Source organism: Schistocerca americana, chromosome 7 (assembly GCF_021461395.2).
Source record: "Schistocerca americana isolate TAMUIC-IGC-003095 chromosome 7, iqSchAmer2.1, whole genome shotgun sequence".
NCBI classification, from domain to species: domain Eukaryota; kingdom Metazoa; phylum Arthropoda; class Insecta; order Orthoptera; family Acrididae; genus Schistocerca; species Schistocerca americana.
The window spans coordinates 136,285,569-136,306,733 of NC_060125.1; the positions used below are offsets into that span (position 1 = coordinate 136,285,569).

Sequence of the window (21,165 nt, forward strand, 5' to 3'; positions counted from 1 at the left end):
TGGACACAACTGTTCCAGTGGCCATGGTAAGGTCCCAGGGAAGGCTACCTGCAGTACTCCATGGCTGTCTGTGGGCACTGATGGCGAGATATCGGTCTTCTTGTGGATGTCCCATACTGTATGGCCTGGACACGTTTCCGGTCTGCTGGAATTGTTGCCATAATCTTGAGATCACACTCTGTGGCACATGGAGAGCCCGTGCTACGACCTGCTGTGTGACCAGTCGCCCTAGTATTCTACCACTCATAACGTCATCAATATGTGTTCTTTGAAATATTTTCAACACACTGTCAGCATCAGCACGTCTGAAAACGTCTGCACACTTACTCGCTGCACCGTACTCTGACATACACCAACACACCTCTGCATATGTGGACTGCTGCAAGCATCACCATGCGACGACTGCAGGTCAAATGCACCGCATGGTCATACTCTGAGGTGATTTAAACCCGCAAACTGCCCACCAGAGCGTTGTTTCACCATTTATCAGCATTATCCTTAATTTATGAGCATGAGTGTATTTTGATCACTCGATAAAGAAATTACAGCATAGGTACAAATACTCCACATGGGTTCACTGCTTCAGAAAAATGAGGACAGAGGGGAAGAAAACTTTATTTTTACACAGATTCTCAGGGGACTAACCTACTCGGACAGCTGCAAATGTTAGCACGCCACTTCCGAATTCATGGAAGTGCGCCCGCCCTGTATAGAATTGGCTCAACACACTAACGATGCCAGTGTTCTGGCTAGCCTGCATGTGGTCTCTAGCTGGTGAATAAATGAATAACGGGCTGATACCTACGTCCCCGCCTCAGTTACATGAATCACACTTTCACATGGGATAAGACGAGATGCAGACAGTTGGAGTGCATATAATCCACTTGGGGGGGGGGGCGGTGTAGGAAGAAGGGTGGCGATAAGAATAGCGGCTAGTCACCATGTTGTAGTCGTGTAAATGCAATGGAACCGTTCTTAGCGTAAAATTATAAACCCAAATGTTGAGCTTAGAGCAAATTAAAAATTTTTAAGTTTATTTGTGAATGACACATTCCTCCATTTCTACAGTTGCCGATTTTCTTCTTGTGAATTTAATTACAAATCGTCTTGTCTAAGTAATTTTCGTTGACTTCATCAGTTAACGTTTCAACTAATTCTTCTAAACACCATCAATGAAGCCTATGATTCAGTAATATTCAAAACGAATTTCTTGCATACACAAAAATTATTGTTCATGTATATTTAAAGATGTATGTTACATGTTAATATAGTATTCATAATCTCTTTACTGCTTATAAACCACAATAAATGATTAAATATTTGCATGCACAAAAGAAATAAGAAAGCAAAGTATTTTCTACATCTCTTCGATAACATGTGAGGCATATATAACAGTCATAATATACATGGATAATTCAAACAGGTAATTCACTAGCGTAATCGTTAATATTGGCATGAAGGAAGATATATTCATGGTACCTGTTCTTTCAAACGTGTCTGACAGGCAAGGGGTGCTACACCAGTAGTGTGTCGATAAGTTGAGAATTTTGGTATGACAGGAGGTGTGATAGGATAGTCCGAGCACATGCGATGACCACTGTGTTCAGATGGCGCAGGGGTTAGCGCATGTGCATAGTATATAGGAAACCTGGCTTTGAATCTCAATGTGGCACAAATTTTCAACTTTCCCACTTGATTTAAAGTGATGCTCACTCTCAGCCAATGTCTGTCATTCCTTTGTGTCTCAATAAAGGAATATATTTTCTCAGTTACAAATTCTGATACATGCATTATATTTTCATTTTTCAGATGTTATTAATATTGTATTCAATTCTTATCTAAATAAACTGCAGTATTCCGTTTCATTTTCACCATAATAATCGCAAGAGCTCATGACAATCCAGAATAATGTACTTTCCTACCACATTCATTGCAAACATTTCTATAATGTTTCCAGCGTTACTACCTAGTTTATTATGAAGAGAACAATCACGGTTAAAGAGGATTCAAGGTATACACGGATGCACCTAAGCAAAAAAATGAACTGGAAAATCCACATATTAAAATAGCTAAGAGAGTCAAAAGCAGGCTGATCATCATTAAGAGGTTAGCTTGGAAAAATGAAGCTGTTCACTCCCAATCTTAAATTACATCTATCAGATACATTACAAATTTCAAATGTTAAATAAAACTATGCTTATGATTACAGGAGTACGAAAAACAACGTCAAGTTTTTTCCTGTAGATCAATACAAATAACGTCTCCGTATTTTGATAGTTTCTTTTACAATATGAAAACTTAATCAAAATGTTACTAGTAGGGTTGTACAAGGCATGTGAATTACAAAAGAGCTACAAATTTTACTGTATATATGGTGGTATGAGTGTGTGTGTGTGTGTATGTGTGTGTGTGTGTGTGTGTGTGTGTGTGTACTCATTGCCACTGGTTAGGAGCATTGCTCATTTTCAAGCTGTACCTAAATATATTCAAGCTATTATCAGTGCCAGTACATTTATATATAAATGCGTACGTAATATTTGGTTGCATTACAATTTTTTTACTTACACAATAAAATTATATTAGACCAGCTGCAAATAATGTAAATATTCCAGCACACTTACGTAATAAAAAATTTATTAAACTGTTTAACCCAAATTCAACATATACCAAGAAATACACTATTAAAAATTATATGGATTCAAATTACTTAGATAAAAGACTCACACATAGCAGTAAATAGAAAATAACATTAATGAAAGGAGAAAGAAAATTCGTTACATTATCATATGTGGGAAATACTTCTCAAAAAATAAGTAGTACATTTCGTACTAATAATGTTAAACTTAGCTTCTGCACAGAGAATAAGCTAGGAATGAAGATAATGCAAGAATTGACAATCCCCCACAGAATCAGGAATATTAATTAAGTGCAGTGACTGTGACACTTTCTACATTGGACGAAAATTTACAATAAGATACAAAGAACTTATAAACAAAAGTGAAAGCAGCCTGTCCACATTTAGTATGCATCTTCAAGCAAACCAACACCCTATACTAAATAGAAGCATTAACCTTTCATTTCTTCATGCAGCTGAAAAAGAAAGCTGGATGAGCATCGTGCAGGAAATGCAAGTCTACTCATATTTAATAAAATGAGAGAGCCAACAAATGTCCTAAATGAACAAACAGAACTCAGAGATAAAAACTGTTTTGGGAACTTCGACAGAACTCTTATGAGAGAAAGATAATTCAGAACAAAAGATATCCCAAATTTTAATCAAAGGTAAAAATTTAAAACATGTCCTGTCTGTGACGAGTTGATCAGTAATGTTATAACCATGCACAAATATAACAAAACAAACGTACATCATATTTGAAAAATAGCCTTTGTGATCTTATTGCTTAGACATAAATAAAATGTTATAATACAGGGTGATTCAAAAAGAATACCACAACTTTAGGAATTTAAAACTCTGCAACGACAAAAGGCAGAGCTAAGCACTATCTGTCGGCGAATTAAGGGAGCTATAAAGTTTCATTTAGTTGTACATTTGTTCGCTTGAGGCGCTGTTGACTAGGCGTCAGCGTCAGTTGATGCTAAGATGGCGACCGCTCAACAGAAAGCTTTTTGTGTTATTAAGTACGGCAGAAGTGAATCGACGACAGTTGTTCAGCGTGCATTTCGAACAAAGTATGGTGTTAAACCTCCTGATAGGTGGTGTATTAAACGTTGGTATAAACAGTTTACAGAGGATCGGTGTTTGTGCAAAGGGAAAAGTTCTGGACGGCCGAGAACGAGTGATGAAAATGTAGCACGCATCCAGCAAGCATTTGTTTGCAGCCCAGGAAAATCGACTCGCAGAGCTAGCAGAGAGCTGCAAATTCCACAATCAACTGTATGGAGAGTCCTACGAAAAAGGTTAGTTATGAAACCTTATAGTCTGAAATTGGTTCAAGCACTGTCTGCAGCTGATAAGATTAAAAGAATCGATTTCTGTGATTTTATCCTTGCTCAAATGGAAACAGATGAATCTTTCGTTTCAAAGATTGTGTTTAGTGATGAAGCAACTTTCTACACTAACGGGAAAGTCAACCGTCACAATGTCTGTATATGGGGCACTGAGAATCCGCGGGAAATAACTCGGTATGAACGTGACTCGCCTAAGGTGAACGTTTTCTGTGCCATTTCAGCCAATAAAGTTTTTGGTCCCTTTTTCTTCGAAGGTGCTACTGTAACTGGACTACAGTATCTGGAGATGTTAGAGAATTGGCTGTTCCCTCAGCTCGAACAAGAAGCACATCAATTCATATTTCAGCAGGATGGAGCGCCACCACATTGACACTTATCTGTCCGTAACTACCTGAACGTCAACTACCCGAGGCGATGGATCGGCCGCCAGGCAGCCCGTGACAGAGCACTTCATCACTGGCCTCCAAGAAGCCCTGATCTTACCCCCTGCGATTTTTTCTTATTGGGGTATGTTAAGGATATGGTGTTTCGGCCACCTCTCCCAGCCACCATTGATGATTTCAAACGAGAAATAACAGCAGCTATCCAAACTGTTATGCCTGATATGCTACAGAGAGTGTGGAACGAGTTGGAGTATCGGGTTGATATTGCTCGAGTGTCTGGAGGGGGCCATATTGAACATCTCTGAACTTGTTTTTGAGTGAAAAAAAACCTTTTTAAATACTCTTTGTAATGATGTTTAACAGAAGGCTATATTATGTTTCTTTCATTAAATACACATTTTTAAAGTTGTGGTGTTCTTTTTGAATCACCCTGTACAACCAAATAATACACACACACACACACACACACACACATATATATATATATATATATATATATATATATATATATATATATATATTGCGGCGCGGCACGTTTCTTTTTACCGCCCTGCCAATGTCCAGAAATGTTCATTTGTCTAGGTAAAAGCTGTAGTAGAAAATACTAGACCACTACTGTCTATTGCGGGTCGCAACATACATAGAACTGCCCAGTAAACGGGATGTGGCTAGTACTGAAATAAAAGTTTTAACTTGGCAATGTAAATTTTCAGGTGTATTTTTACGATAAAATACTGCAAGTCCGTACTAAGCGTCTACACAATGTAAAGCTCCCACACACACCACAATCACACACGTAGCCAGTTTATGGCATTTACACCCGTTACCGAAGTTAATAGAGTTCACTAGATCGTTTAGTTATGAAAATGCTCGCTCAAATGTTGTGCACTCTGCTCTACACGTAATACCTATTCCAGTCTTAGACCGCACAACACGCCACGCGGTTTTAACTAACAGTCAAAAGCAATAATTTTGATATTCCGTCCGAAATTCCACACGACTTCCACTATACCGTGCACTTAAATACACTTTCTTCTACTTCGCGAACTCGTAATTAGCATTTTTCCGCGATTTTACGGTACTTTCGTCGGAGCTGCTTTCAGTGAGATGTTACTAGTTCCAACCCTCAGATCCGACCTCCTTAGATCACATTAAAGGCCTTGTTCCCAGCATAGATTGGCGCGAGCCTGCATTTTTCTGATTGGCTGATATCACAAACAGCAAATCAGGTTGCAGTATTATGCCGCGCTAACCCGCGATTTACTTCAATGACCAATCATAGTAAAACATTTCTTTCTATGGCAATTGCTAAATAAATCAATTTAGAAAAGTATCAAATATAAAATTACTCCTTCCGAAATTACCGATTAATTTGTGTTCTACTCACGATTTATTAGTGCCATAAACTGATTGCACATTTAATTATAGTAAATCCCCTGTATAGTTTAACTGGTACTGCGTGAATAAACAAAACAATTTTCATTTACTTCTGTTCTTCTTCACTCATACAACACTCACACTGCTAATTACTACACATATAAAACAATTATAATTATGCAAATACATTAAATATTAGTCAAACATAACTTTACAACATTGTTTTGACTACGACTGCTGGCACTGTCCGTCAACTGCTGACCTCTGCCGCCTACTAGTACAACTACGTGCAGCTCTGTAACTCAGGTCCATGTCAGCTGGTGACATCTGTCGATGACTCATGCCTATAACGATATCGTCCTAACAAGTTACAAGAGCGATGCAAAGGCGCTACGCCTTATATATTCCAACGTCGTCCGCCAAGAGACAGCGGAGTGGTATATCTACCACAACATAAACTGTGTCTACTCTTTAATAGGTAATGCTCCCAGCCAGAAGGCTCGGTGCAGTGCAGACGTGTGAAACAACCACGCAACCGTGCCACAGACCCCCACTCGTGCCTCCTACAGCCAACTTAGCGAGTTTGAAAGGGGTAAAATTTTAGCCTTCCAAGTGGCGGTATGGTCCGTTCTGAGAATTGCCACACACGTTGGGTGTGCTGCTTCAGTTTGGCAACGATGCTGTTATCAGTCTTCAACCAACGGGTCTTTCAGAACTACATGAACAGGTCAAGCACGCATAGCATAACGTATTCCAGGACAGTATTCGTCATCTGTACGACCGACGAGATGCTAGAGTCAACACGTGCATTGCCGCCTGTGGAGGCTACACCAAGTACTAATATCGGTATTTCAGCTTGGTTCGATATCTGGTACCTCAAAACCGCTTGTGCTATCGATCTGTGAAAGTAATCATTCCATGTACTCCTTAAGCACTTTTGCAACAATAAATCTTGAGTGACATTATTTTCAGCCATAATGTCTATGTTTGTGAACAGTGACTGTGTGGGATAATTATTTATTTCAAGTTTCTGCTACCCGTCGCTTTTTATTTTATGCTTAATCTAACATAATGCAACGCGTTTCGAAAATGTTCTGTTCATCTTCAAGCATTTATACGTACATACATACATAGAGAAATGTTACTTAAAAATAAACAGTCTTGAACTAGATTAATCTAGAACACTTTGTCCATTGTTTTTACTGTAGCTGCTGGTGTGGCATTTGGGGGGAAGGAGGGGGGCAGTGTACATCTAGAAATCGAAATCAGTGATGTCTTCTGATGGTTTTCTTCTTTGTTGTTGACTATGTATATCACAGCCCGTATCGGATGCAAATAGATTTGCATCAGTTATGTGCTACGAAAATAGTATGAAAGGCTTTTGTATGACAGTTCATCACTTACAATATCATCTTCTTGCTGCTTCACTTGCATCACTCGTGTAATGGTGGAGCTGTTGATTGACATTACACTATTGCATATTATATTTTGTCACTGATTACCACTGCACAAATTGCTTCGATGTTATACACACAACACAAGATGGCGGACTGTAGCATGTGAGTCTGTATCGATTATCGAGGTTTTGTATCGATATTCTTGGTTCTAGTCAATTATTTACATTGACATTTATTGAATCTATTGAGTTAGAACTGGCTTAAGACTTGTGAAGAATTTTTAGTTTTTGAATACAGTTATTTTGGTAAGAATGTTATCTCCATGCTTTGTGTCATGTATGAAAATTTCCATTTCTAATGGAAATTTTCCTGTGACCAGGGGTCAGTGGAATGCACCTTGCAGGTCTCCGGGCGAATAAACCATGGCTGTTCAGTCGTCTGTTGACTGTGTGTCTGGACACAAATTTTCCTGTGGCTGCGTTAAGGTCGCGAGCGAGGCTACTTGCAGTACTCCGTGGCCATCTGCAGGCACTGATGGTGAGATATCGGTCTTCTTGTAGTGTTGTACACTGTGGACATCCTGTACTGTAGCGCCTGGACACATTTCCTGTCTGCTGGAATCGTTTCCATAATCTTGAGATCACACCCTGTGGCAAACGGAGGGCCCGTGCTACGACCTGCTGTGTTTGACCAACCTCCAGTCGCCCTAGTATTCTACCCCTCATAACGTCATCAATAATTTCACCATGTATCAGCATCATCCTTAATTTATGAGCATGAGTGTGTATTCTGAATAGGAACCCACATCTGGAAACGTCAAACAGAGAAGCTACAGAGCGTAAACTTACGGGCTTTTTATAAAACACATTTTAACCATTAGCTGCTTATTTGTCTCATTATTCATCTACCGGTTTCGGTTATTAAGCATCATCCAGGATGTCTCTCAACATCAATGTTTAAAGAAAATATGAAAGTGCAGTACAAAAGCACCAAAACTCAGCAAATATATGGGTGCAAAATTCCATATGTATACTTACAAGGTGCAACAGATTAGTTAAAAGCGTCCCATATTCCTTTTAAGCTGAAGCATATCGAAATTATCCAGTGAAACTGTACAAACACCTGACACAGTTTGTCATATAATACTGACAGTCATCTCTAAGTCAAATGGACAGACACCACAAGAAAAACAAAACGAACAATTACTGGAAGAATCCAGCAGCAGCCTAGTTATACCAAAGATAATACAATTGTACTGCATAGGTAACATCACAACATATTTGTTAAGGAATAGAACATCTTTATCAACGCCTTTGACTGAAGGTAAACAAAATGAGAGAAACATTAATACTGAAGTTACAGTAAAAACATTCGCAAGATAAAACTGGAAACACATGTCAGTGAAACCGGATATGTTTACAACAACAAAGATGTACACCTGGTTCAGGGTACAAAACAACTTGAGTAATAAAAGCAATAATGTTAATCTAAAATGCAACGTCGAATTTCCCATAGTACTTCACTTGCAGCAACACCCTTTATGCTACAATACATGTCAGACAAAGCATAAGTTCAGAAAGATCTAGTCTCATTTTTTAACTAAATGATATATTTCAAAAGAGGCTGTATCCAAGGTATTAAATTAAAACAATAGTGGTATACAATTATGAATTTCGTTTCAAAATGATCAGTTATATCGTTCCAGGTAACGTAATAACAGATTACAATATGTAATTACTAGTGACAACCCTAAAATCACATGTAACTCATATTGTAACCAAAACCGGTAGATGAGTAATGAGACAAATAAACAGTTCATGGTTAAAATGCAGTTTATAAAATACTTTACGGTGGTTGAATCTCACCTTATGGAAACTTTAAAAAGTTATAGACATCGGCTCCTGTAAATTTATGTATACAGGGTGTTAAAAAACTGTCCAATAGTTCAGGGGATGAATATTAACAACAAAATAAGAAAAAAATGTCTTACAACAATGGGTCCTACAAAGCATACAGCCTGATATATGACCACTTGTTCAGAGAAGGTGCTCAACATGATGTCCATTCAATGCACCTCTGCTCTACGGTGTACACACTCTTTGAAATCGCCCTAGTTTGTTCTGAATGTGCTGAGATGCATGAAAGACACGATTATTTAGTGGGACGAGCAAGCTATGGTATGAGACCTCCCTGGACAATCCACCGGTTTTTAAATGACCTCGTCGGGTGCCGATTCACAACGCAGAGAAAGTGCTGGTGCGCCATCATGCATGAATCAAATCTGTAGTCTGTACTGACATGGCACGTCCTCGAGCAAGATAGGCAGTATGTCCTTCAGAAAGCGGTAACGATGAGCCCCAGTTAATCTCTGTGGTAGGACGTATAGCCCTGTTAATCTACGGCCAAGAACGCCTATCCCTACACTGATTGAGAATCGATCCTGATGTCTTGCTTCTTGAATGGGGAATGGGGATTTTCATCGGCCTACACAAGCTGATTATGGAAATTTACAACACCTCCTCGTGTAAATCGTGCTCATCAGTAATCAAAATCTCGGAGGCAAATTGTGGATCTGTACCACATTACCGCAAGAACAATTAGCAGAACTGCACTCTGGCAGGATGGTACGGATGCAACAATTGTTCATGAAGTATCATCCAGACCAGTTAATGACTACCACCTACTGCTGCTGATATTCGTCGCACACTGGTTCCAGCTCGTCCACTGCACCTAGAACACGCTCCTCCATTTCAGGCGTGCGAACTGAACGAGGTTTTCCACTGTCTACTTTGTTGGGTGCTATGGAACCTGTTTGCCCAAGACGCTGGAACAACTGGCTGAACAGCTTAACAAATGATACCCTACGTGTTAGAAATCTTTCAGTTTACAGGTACAGATTAACTCTATCTGCTAAACCATAGCAGTAAGTCATGTCTGCCATTTCCCTTGTGGAATAAAAGGCCTCCATTGCTAGATTGTGTCAGAGTATCTGCAAGAGGGAAAACATGTTGTACTGCACCACAAACGTCACAATTACATGTACTTTAAACATTACCTGTAAGTAGACAAAAATCACGATACGCCATAGGAATTAGGAGAAATGTTTGCAAACGTAAACAGATGTAAAAAGACTACAGTACAGTCACACATCGTTAACGGAACAACTCACTGCAGACCACTGAGTCAATTAATGTTTTCATCGGTACTGGACGGCAGTTTCCCAGCACGCTGTTGACCCTGATATGACACGGAACACCAATGCAACGGTGCAGCCCATATCCGCAGCCACATGTTCGTGATGCCTTTCTATCTCGCAGTATTCCATGCCACGGGTTTTGGTTCAAATGGCTCTGAGCACTATGCGACTTAACTTCTGAGGTCATTAGTCGCCTAGAACTTAGAACTAATTAAACCTAACTAACCTAAGAACATCACACACATCCATGCCGGAGGCAGAATTCGAACCTGCGACCGTAGCGGTCGCTCGGTTCCAGACTCTAGCGCCTAGAACCACACGGCCACTCCGGCCGGCTGCCACGGGTTTTAATTAACGTTAATTAGCGAGTAGTCATCTGCAGTAAGACAAGTAATGCATTTCCACGTATGACATCACAAGAGCACCTCTTATGAACACATGTTAATATGTCATATGTCAGAACGTGTGCCTTGTAGGACCCATGATCATCAGACATTTTTGTCTTCTTTTGATGCATACTACCATCCCCTGTGAGCCGTGGTGGCACTAAATTAGTAGACTGTTCTGTCTGACGCCACTGGCTCAGGTGTGGTATCGACTGTCCCTCTTGCGGCCCCATTGCCAATATCTCTGAGGAAGATAACTCTGAGCACTATGGGAGTTAACATCTGTGGTCATCAGTCCCCTAGAACTTAGAACTACCTAAACCTAACCAACCTAAGGACATCACACACATCCATGCCCGAGGGAGGATTCGAACCTGCGACCGTAGCGGTCACGCGGTTCCAGACTGAAGCGCCTAGAACCGCACGGCCACACCGGCCGGCTCTGAGGAAGAGTTGGTATCTCTGGGTTGTGCCCTTAGAAGGTCTTTGCTTGTCGATATATATAGTGGGTTCGCAGGCGCGAGAGGGAGGCTCGAAGTTTGGAGATTGGCGGTAGCGTCGTGATAAGAGATGGTTACGAGGTCCGAGCGGCTGAAGCCACGAGCGGCGCAAGGAGAGCCAGCTCAGAGAGAAGACAATAATAATACCGTCGTGTGACTATGGCCTCCCGTCGGGTAGACTATTTGCCTGGTGCAAGTCTTTCGATTTGACGCCACTTCGGCGACTTACGCGTAGATGGGGATGAAGTGATGATGATTAGAACAACACAACACCCAGTCCCTGAGCGGAGAAAATCTCTGACCCAGCCGGGAATCGAACCCGGGCCCTTAGGATTGACATTCTGTCGCGCTGACCACACAGCTACCGGGGGCGGACAGAGCGAAGATACCGGAGGACTTCACAGGGGTCAGCGTCGACTACAAGCAGCAGGCCGACATCCCGCCGGTTGGATGGCAACATTGGTGTCGGACGACCGCTTGTGGGCAGGCTCCCCTCTTCTACGTGGCTTTCATCGGCACTACTCAGTAACCGCTGCGACGCACCGTGTATCCATGCTGACAAAGGGGAGTAACATTATGTAATCCTCGTGGTGATTTGTTTCATTGTCTACCTGCCCTCCTTATTATTGCCGGCCGAAGTGGCCGCGCGGTTCTGGCGCTGCCGTCTGGAACCGCGAGACCGCTACGGTCGCAGGTTCGAATCCTGCCTCGGGCATGGATGTGTGTGATGTCCTTAGGTTAGTTAGGTTTCACTAGTTCTAAGTTCTAGGGGACTAATGACCTCAGCAGTTGAGTCCCATAGTGCTCAGAGCCAGAGCCTCCTTATTATTTTCTGGCTTGTACCCGACCCTCAGAATTTTACCCAGTCGGGTCTTTGGTCGTAAATATAGGGGTAGTATTGTACTAAGACACTAGTTGTCATTTGAAAATTTGTCCCGCTATTATATTGCCTTTCGTTTCTGGTTCGTACCCTATCATTAATGTTATAATTAATTAGCTCTTGGTCGTAAATATAGCTGGGACAATTGTACTAAGGCACACGTTGCTGTTAAACAAAAGAAGGACCTTGTGGTTAGATTTAGCTATTAACAGGTTCAATTCTTTGATTGTAATTGCATTTCTCAGTCATTAGTTGTAATCTGAACAGCCCGTTGTACTAAGCTGTTCGTTTCCGTGTTTTAAAGACCGGGTCATTATTGGTGTATTTTAGGTGGATCTTTTGGTTCCGTCGAGTGAGTTCTCTTGTAATAAGTGTTCACAAGTGATGTTTTAAGTCGTTCCTTCAGAGCTGTCTTAATAACTGACAATCAGTTTAACTTTGAAAATATTAAAAGCCAACTGTCACCAGGGTTTTAGTCAAAATAAAATTTTCAGGAGGGACGAGTTGGGATCCAGTTGCCGATTGAAATTAAGAGATTAGTTGCTTTGAAGTAAGCGTTAACATTGTCATATTGTTTGCTAATCTGTTTAACCTTTAAGCACAGGTGCGTATCTCAACCCCGAACCTTTCGACATACAGCTTTCAAATTAAAAGTTAAGTCATCTGTTTTGAGTAACTGAATCACTCTTGTCATCAATGGTGCTCATATAGTTTTCATGTGTTGCAGAAGGGCTGTGTCCAGCGCGGTAGTAAACACCGCTGTTTCACCCGATAACGGGCGGGCTGCAGGTCCGGCCGTCTTGTAATCTTTGTCATATTGTTTGCAGTTTTCCAATACAGCACTTCAGATTTCCTTTGCAAAGATTCAAAGCCTATTTAAGGTCAAAAGAATTTTGCAAGTTTGGTCATTTTGTTACAGAAAATTTTATGGTTAAATGCTTCGATTACTTGTAAAACACAGTTTATATATTATTAAATAAACGGGCTGTGTTAAAAGAAAGTTATATTGTTGGGTCCGACCTTCCACGTTTTCCCTCAATCCCAGTAAGCACCGAGTAACACCCTGAAATATTGGATAGCTTTTTTGTGATTCCCTGCATACAGGGCGCTTCCGTTACGAAGTTACAAACTTTCTAGGATGATGGAGAAGGATAAATGTATCAATTTGAGGAAAGGGTCCTTGCACCGGAATCGAACGAGTCGGAAGTTATAAGCGAAAATCGTTCTCATACCTCTGACAGTGGAATACATGTACTGGTACTGCCGTTGCCAATATTGTATGGTAGGTAACTTTCAGAGGTGGTCGTATGAGGAAAAATAAGAAAAAATGGCCAGTAAACATGGGATCTAAAATGCGTACCTGAAGAGCTATGAGCGCTTTTTCATTTTCGCTACTGTGAAATGCAACCTCTATTGAACTAGTGCCCAACGCTCCTCAGGTATGCATTTTAGAGCCATTGTTTACTGAACATTTTTTCTTGTTTCAGTTCATATTACCACCTGTGAAAGTTACCTACCCTACAATCTTAACTCGTAAGTGTTGAGCAGCGAAGAAGATAATAGTTACATGTGTTATGATTCCAAAAAGGGAAGAAATATGGCACTTTCGACGTAATGAAAGAACTGAATGTGTATCCTACACTTTTACAGCATTTTTACACAATGTCTCAAAAGTATTTCTCTATTGTATTAGACAAAGTGAAGGAGAGCATTCAGAGAAAAGCGATGAAACATAGTCATATGATTTTCTTTCTAACATTTTGTGAGAGATATTCAAAATATTACGACACTTTTCCAAAATCTGATTATCCGTAAATGTTTCACTGCTGTAGACCAGTAACTCTTTGCCCTTATCGAGAGAAACAAATCATACTTTCACCCTGAAAACTAGATTCCAGTCATTGCCAGCTCCAGGGGTAATGGGTCGTTCTTTGCAAAACAAGGGTTCTCAGAGAACTAGACTAAGGGCTGCAGCAGAGTTGTTTTAAAATAACAGAGTGTATCTGACTACATATTCCGTCTGACAGCCGTACTTTACCAAGGGTAGGGAAGCGTCATAACATCCATCAGGCGTGCACTTGTCAAAGCATTGCAAAGAATCCGAGAGGTACTGGGAAAAGAAATGTGCTGCTAGCTAAAGCTACAGTTTCCCCTTTATTATGTTATAAAATTCTGTCAGTAGAAATTGCGAAGAATAAAGCCTTATTTGACATGTGGCATTAAATCCCAGCTGAAAAACGGAATTTTTGTGGACAAGTACCAAGCGAATAGTGAATTTGCACGTATGTCTCGGAAAACTCATTCACTGAGGACAGAGAGTATAATGCTGACTGTACATGTTTAGTGTAATTGCAACAGGAATAGTATTAAATTTTTCCGTCTCTTCTGTTGCTCCTTTTACAGATTTGTATTGCAGTAAACATTCCATGTTTTGACCTTCGTTGTTGTTGTTTCTGCAAAAAGTAATACAGAAAAAACAGACGGTTTCAGCAGCACAGGTTCAACATTGCCGACTAGGAAAATAAAGAAATAGTGTTCTTTTTTGAAATATAAGTAATATATATTATACAGTATATGTAACAACTGTTACAAAAATATGCAAGACGTCGTTTTGCCCCATATAGAGTGCTTTCATCAAGAAAGCCCAAATAGGTAAACACAAAAATTGGTAAGCATAAAATATTCAGAACAGAGAATACTCCAGTTATCTTTATATCAATAACAAAGTCACATATCTCATTCACTGCTCGCACGCCATTTGTTCGACAATATGTGAACGAAAATACTCAACGTTTCTTGAATGAAACTGTTAGTGGAGAGAAGAAAAACTTACTTGTATAGCTAACTCTGCCACTGGATCTGCGATTGCCTACCTCTAGTTATAAAATTAAACTAACTCTTAATGCAATACTAACTTAAAATGTGATGACTTCATATGAAAGAGAAACACGAATCCCAAAGCCTCATAGGACGCTGACAAAAAGTCGAGTGTTGTGTGTCGCAGCTCGTGGCGGCCAAATATCAAAATATATCATTTATTTACTCAGGACTGGAGACATGTACCTCCTTCCGTCGTTAAAAGCAATTTTCAAATGTTAGCTACACTGCACACGCTGCAAACTATGTCCTAAGCCCCAACAAACGTCAACTGGTCCGCAACTACACTCTTCACCGCAGGTTTCTCAAAATAGGCCCGGTGGTTTAGTTATTTTGGAAGCATCACAATAATAACGGACAATAACGAAAATAAAATCAGTTAGACTACAAGATGCCGAATTTTTTTCATAAAAGTTTCCTCAAAATCGAATGAGAAAGACTACACAGTATAGTGCAGAAAGCTGCACTTAGTAATTCAAGCAATATAGTCCAGGGACATAATCGTGACTGGAAAGAAATCATGTATGGGGTTCCCCAAGGTTCAGTCTTAGGACCACTATTGTTTCTTGTACATGTAAACGATCTTCTGTCTAGTATAAAACAAGCAGAAATAGTTCTTTTTGCAGATGACCCTAGTATTGTAATTAGTCCAAGCTAACATACAGAAACAGAACAAATGGTAAACAAAGTTCTTAAAAGAATCGTTGACTGGTTTACTGCGAATGGTCTCACCCTCAGTTTTAAAAGACACAACATATTCAGTTCTGCACATCTAGAGGTACAAGACCAATGATAAGTACAACACATGGTAAGGAAATAATAAACGCGGTAGAAACTTTAAAATTCTTAGAGGTCCATACTGATGAGAATTTAAATCGGAAAAAAGACACTTTTGACCTCCCAAGACAACTTACTTCCGCCACACTTGCGCTTAGAATTATTGCAAATCTTGTGGAGAGACAAATCAGTAAGTTTATTTATTTTGAATATTTTCATTCAATAATGTCATATGGAATAATGTTCTGGGGTAATTCGTCTTTAAGAAAGAAGGTATTCATTGTGCAAAAACGTGCTGTAAGACTAATACGTGGTGCTCACCCACGATCATCTTGTAGACATCTGTTTAAAGAGTTTGGCATTCTGACTACTGCTTCAGAGTATATTTATTCCCTCGTGCAGTTTGTTCTCAACAATCCACTCCAATTCAAAAGAAACAATGGGGTACATAATTACAATACCAGAACGAGAAAAGACATTCATTACTCCACGTTGAAGTTGTCTTTAGCACAAAGAAGAGTGCACAATGCTGCAGCAAAAATTTTTGATCCCTTACCCAGTGATAAAGAATGTCTGACAGACAGCAAAGTAAAATTTGATGAGAAAGTTTCTCCTTGACAACTCCTTCTATACTGTAGGAGAATTACCGTTACTGAAATGTGTGAAAGGTGGTGGGCAGTAATTACTAAGTTACATACTGCATGTCTTTTCTCTTTTTAAAAAAAAGCATCAATTTGCAATGTGAATATAAAATGACTCGTTGCACGTCATTACTATCTATCGTGCAAAATTATCTATGGAGCATCTAACTAACTAGGAAACCTGGAAACTAATGGTTGTGTACCAATGTTAAGAATATTAAATAAATAATTTAAATTATATCAATGCATTCATCTCGGCCACATTCAACATTGATTCAACGTATGTACGGTTTGAAAACAGCGTTGCATTATGCAGGAAAGACACCTACCTCATTGTCGAAATCCCATGGGACGAAGGAGAACTGTATGGCGGGCATGAAGACGTTGGCCTGCAGCCATCGTATGAAGAGCTCCTTGGTGAGGACGTCATCGTTATAGCCGTTGCCACCTACCATGTCGGGCAGTACGAAAGGGTAGCCGACCATGTTCATCTGCAGCAGTGTCGTTACCAGCGTGGGCAGGCCGTTCTGGAAGCTCCACTTTGAGTCTTTGTCCAGCATCCGCACAAACACCGGCACGTTCTGCGTGCGATATCCGACGCGGACCTCCACCATGTCTCTGAACTCCTCGTACGCCCATTCGGCGTACATGCTGGTGAACTGGTTGGGGTTGACGTCCTCTTTCACGGACAGGACCGGCAGCTGTGGCAGCCAGCTGGTTTCGCCGGCGTCGAACTTGAAGGAGTCGATGCCGGCAGCGGCCTGCAGCGCGTGGAGACGGTCGAACCACGCTCTGAAGGCCTCGCTCTTGGTGAAGTCCACATGGCCGCCGTCGCCGTTCCACCAGTGCGTGGAAGGGTCGCCGTCCGTATTGAGCACCAGGTGACCTGCCGCCAGCGCCTCGGAGAAGTAGGGTTCGCAGTCGAAATTTACGAACGGATGCACCCACATCGTCACTCGGAAACCCTTCTGTTTCAGCGAATCGGTGAGGTTCTTCATGTCGGGGAACTTGGTCGTGTTGATCGAGAGGCTTCCGTAACAGGTTTCCCAGAAGTCGTCAATCTCCAACTGGCTGTTGTTGAAGCCGTTCTGGAGGATCTCTTCCGCAAACGTGCTCACGATGTTCTCGTCGATGTCGCGCTTGTATCGGGCCCACGTCGACCAGATCGGGTGGCGGACCATGCGTTCGTCGGGAACCGCCGAGGGCTTCCAGAGGAACTTCTGCACCGCCTGGAGGTGTGCTTGCTTGGCGTCTTCGCCTCTGCACACGTAATATCCTAAGTGCAGCGTCTGTCTTGTGGGTGGGTACGGGTCGGCGTTCTCCGCTACAAGACAAAAAGATCCGTTTCCCTGATTCAGAAACAGTGGCACGTTGATATCGACGTATATGTACATCCCGTTGGAGAGGAGCCAGTAAGACTCGACGACCGCCATGGAGTCCTTCTCCTTGGTAACATACGAATACTCGGTGAAGTTTAGCTTTTCGAACGGCCAGTGCTGCACCTTCTGCTCCGGACCGCCGTACCAGTGGAGATCGCCCTGGTCGAAGCAAGTCTCCCAGCGCCCTGTTGTCGAGTATGGGGGCCACGTGTAGTGGTCGCACGTGTCGTCGGTGAAGAGCAGCGTCAGCTTCTGCTCCTGCCCCCACTGTACACACAGCGCCGAGTCCTGCGCGTCGCAAAGCTCGACTTCAGACCCAAGAGCTGCGTCGGTCCAGCTGTGCAGCGCCACAGATCCGTCTGTAACAGTTCGCACCAGCTCAAACTGAAAATGTGGTACTTGTATGCAGCTTCTTATTACTCCTAGAGATACGCAAATTTAACAAAATTCTTTACTATTTTCTTCGAAATTTTATTAATTTGTGGATCCACAGCTTCCAAAAGAATTTAAGAAATATTATAACATTGTCCATAGTAGGCTGACCAACTATATCCTTTACTCGTTGGCGATTGGTCAATTTCGACATTAAGTCGTTTCGTAACCCCTACAGAAGAATACATCAACATACAAGAGTAAAGCAGTAATAACAGGGTGACAATTACTGAACTATACGAAATAAAATCGTCGTAACTTCTGAACTGGCTTCAGTCTGGCTTCAGTCTGGCGCTTCAGTCTGGAACCGCACGACCGCTACGGTCGCAGGTTCGAATCCTGTCTCGGGCATGGACGTGTGTGATGTCCTTAGGTTAGTTACGTTTAAGTAGTTCTAAGTTCTAGGGGACTCATGACCTCAGATGTTAAGTCCCATAGCGCTCAGAGCCATTTGAACCATTTTTTTAACTTCTGAACGGTTTGCGATAGGACGTTCAAACTGCACGGTTGGCTGCAGGGCATGATGGGAATTACTATCCGCATGCGCATTGTTTGGTTTAGCAACAAAGCCCACTTTCATATGAATGGGTTCGTCAATGAGAAAAATTGATGTATTTGGGGAACTGAGAATCCACATTTCGCGATCGAGAAGTCTCTTCACCCCCATTCTGTGACTGGGTGGCGTGTAATGTCCAGTCATGGAATAATCGGTGAGATGTTCCTAGGTGGCATGATGACTATGGAACGGTACTTGAAAGTTTTGGAAGATGATTTCATTCCCATTATCCAAAGTGACACTGATATCGACAAGATTTGATTCCTGGAAAACGGAGGTCAACCCCATCGAAGCAGGAGAGCGTTTGATGTCTTGGTTGAGCACTTTAGGTACTGCATTCTGGCTCTGGGGTCCCGGAGGCCACTGGCAAAGGCCTCAATTGGCCGCCATATTCTCCTGACCTGAACAAATGCGACTCTTTTTGGTGAGGCTATATTAAATAAAAGGTGTACAGCAATAATCCCAGAACCATTTCTGAGCCGAAAACAGCCACTGAGGAGGTCATCGACAGAATTGATTTTTCGACACTTCGGCGGGTCATGAAGAATTTTGCTATTAGTCTGCTCCGCATCATCACCAATGATGGCAGGCATATCGAACGTGCCATAACCCAAATCCGAATATCTGTAGTGATGGTTACATGTCCAATAAAGTCTGTGCCGGCCGTAATTTGTGGCTAATTTATGTTTTCTTTCATATAGTTCAATACTTGTCACCCTGTTTACACACTGCGGAAAACTTTAAACATAACCACAGCCGCGTTTAAATTCAACAGAAGCACTCTTACTTATACATCAGCTTTATACAATATGTCGTACGTGATACGTGAAGCCATACGTGTAATAATTCATCTACAGTACAATCTAGGAACGAAAACATCGTGCTACAACCGTAAAATCACGTCATATCATGCGTGAACCACAACAGTTGCACCTACAGGCTGAAGCTGAAATCCGATTTCTAGTGTCTAGCAAAGATACAACCAAAGATAATACAGTTGACTATTGATAACATTCAACTTTGTATATTACATGCTTTGCTGACACCCCAATAAGTGCAAGTTAATCTTACATGCTAAAACAGAATATATTAACTGTATCTCACAGCAAAAGAATTTCGTAACACTGAAGTGAAAATAGGCTTACAAACTCACAGTGAGTTGCATAGAATACACCAACATTATACACAAACAGTTCAATTATAAAACAATTAGGCAGTTACAAAAATAAATGTGATGTTTTTAATGAATTTCACTTAGTGCAAACGGGTAGTAATTTTGGTATGAAGTTCAGGGAGCACTTGAATGCTAGTACAAATGGGAGTAATAAATGTTCTTTCAACAGTCACTTACGTAACGGCAAACATACAGCTAAACAAATTATGCATTTGACGTGTCACACATTATTAATAAGGGAATGCTTATGAATACTTACGAAGAAATTGAAACCTACACTGTGTTTAACAAACAACCAGAATGTGTGTTCAATAAAGAAACCGATTTAAAAAATAAATATTGCTTTGAAAACATCAAGCAGATAATACAGGATGAGCGTTAATAAGTCAAGCTGCAGGGACGGATTCCTGACTGGCAATGGAGGAAAAATGTTTCTGTGCACATGTGTCCGGAAATGGACGGTGTGCATGCGAGTACAATAAATCGATCCGGAACACAGTACAGAACTTCATCACACCACGTCATAACAGGTGTTCGAAGTGGCCTCCATGGAGCTGCAGGTGACAGGGATAGTAACAGTTGACATGCAGGGTACACATAATCATACTTTGGTTTCACCATGTTGGCGGGCCACTTGCCCGGATCTTGTACTAGGGTTGATCTCAATAGGTGTAGAACCCACTCCTCCAGATTGATGTACGCACAGTCTGCCTCCTCGATGCTCGTTCGTCAGTCTGAAAGAACCCATGATCACACAAAAGCCCAGAAAGAGATAACAATATTCTGTGGTGTCTGCGAGGGTACTTGTTTTTATATAGCCGTGCTGCCTCGCGACCGCTTCTGTCTGCTTGACCGTACACAAACACCATCTCGGCTTGTTCCCTACATCAATACCACTCAATTCTGCTGCTTTCACTACGTTACATCAATCACACAGGCTGCAGCTCTCAAGGAACACACGGCACGAGGTCAGAGGGAGTGTCATTTCACAGAGGCATCTTCCGTGGCAGCGGTGTGTTTTTGGACGCATGTTCATGGGACCTTTTTTCCCCCATTTTCCAGTCATGAATCCGTCCCTGTAATTTCTTATTAATGTTCACCCTGTATGTTGAAAACTAAAACGTAGGTAATGGGATTCTTCTTAATGTTTTTGACCCCTACCCCATTTGTTCTCCTCACCCTTATTTCTCATGTTTCCTCTTCAGATACAAATGCGAGTAAATACACTTCTGGTCATTAAA

General features: G+C 41.4%; 1 protein-coding gene across 1 annotated transcript in view; it reads right to left on the reverse strand.

Annotated features, from left to right (window-relative positions):
• Nucleotides 1–21,165, reverse strand: part of LOC124622172 (myogenesis-regulating glycosidase-like) — an 80,528-nt gene that overhangs the window by 15,147 nt on the left and 44,216 nt on the right. The window contains exon 3 of the mRNA XM_047147816.1: nt 16,713–18,121. Coding sequence (XP_047003772.1) covers nt 16,713–18,121 — 1,409 coding nt within the window. The remainder of the gene's footprint in view (nt 1–16,712; nt 18,122–21,165) is intronic.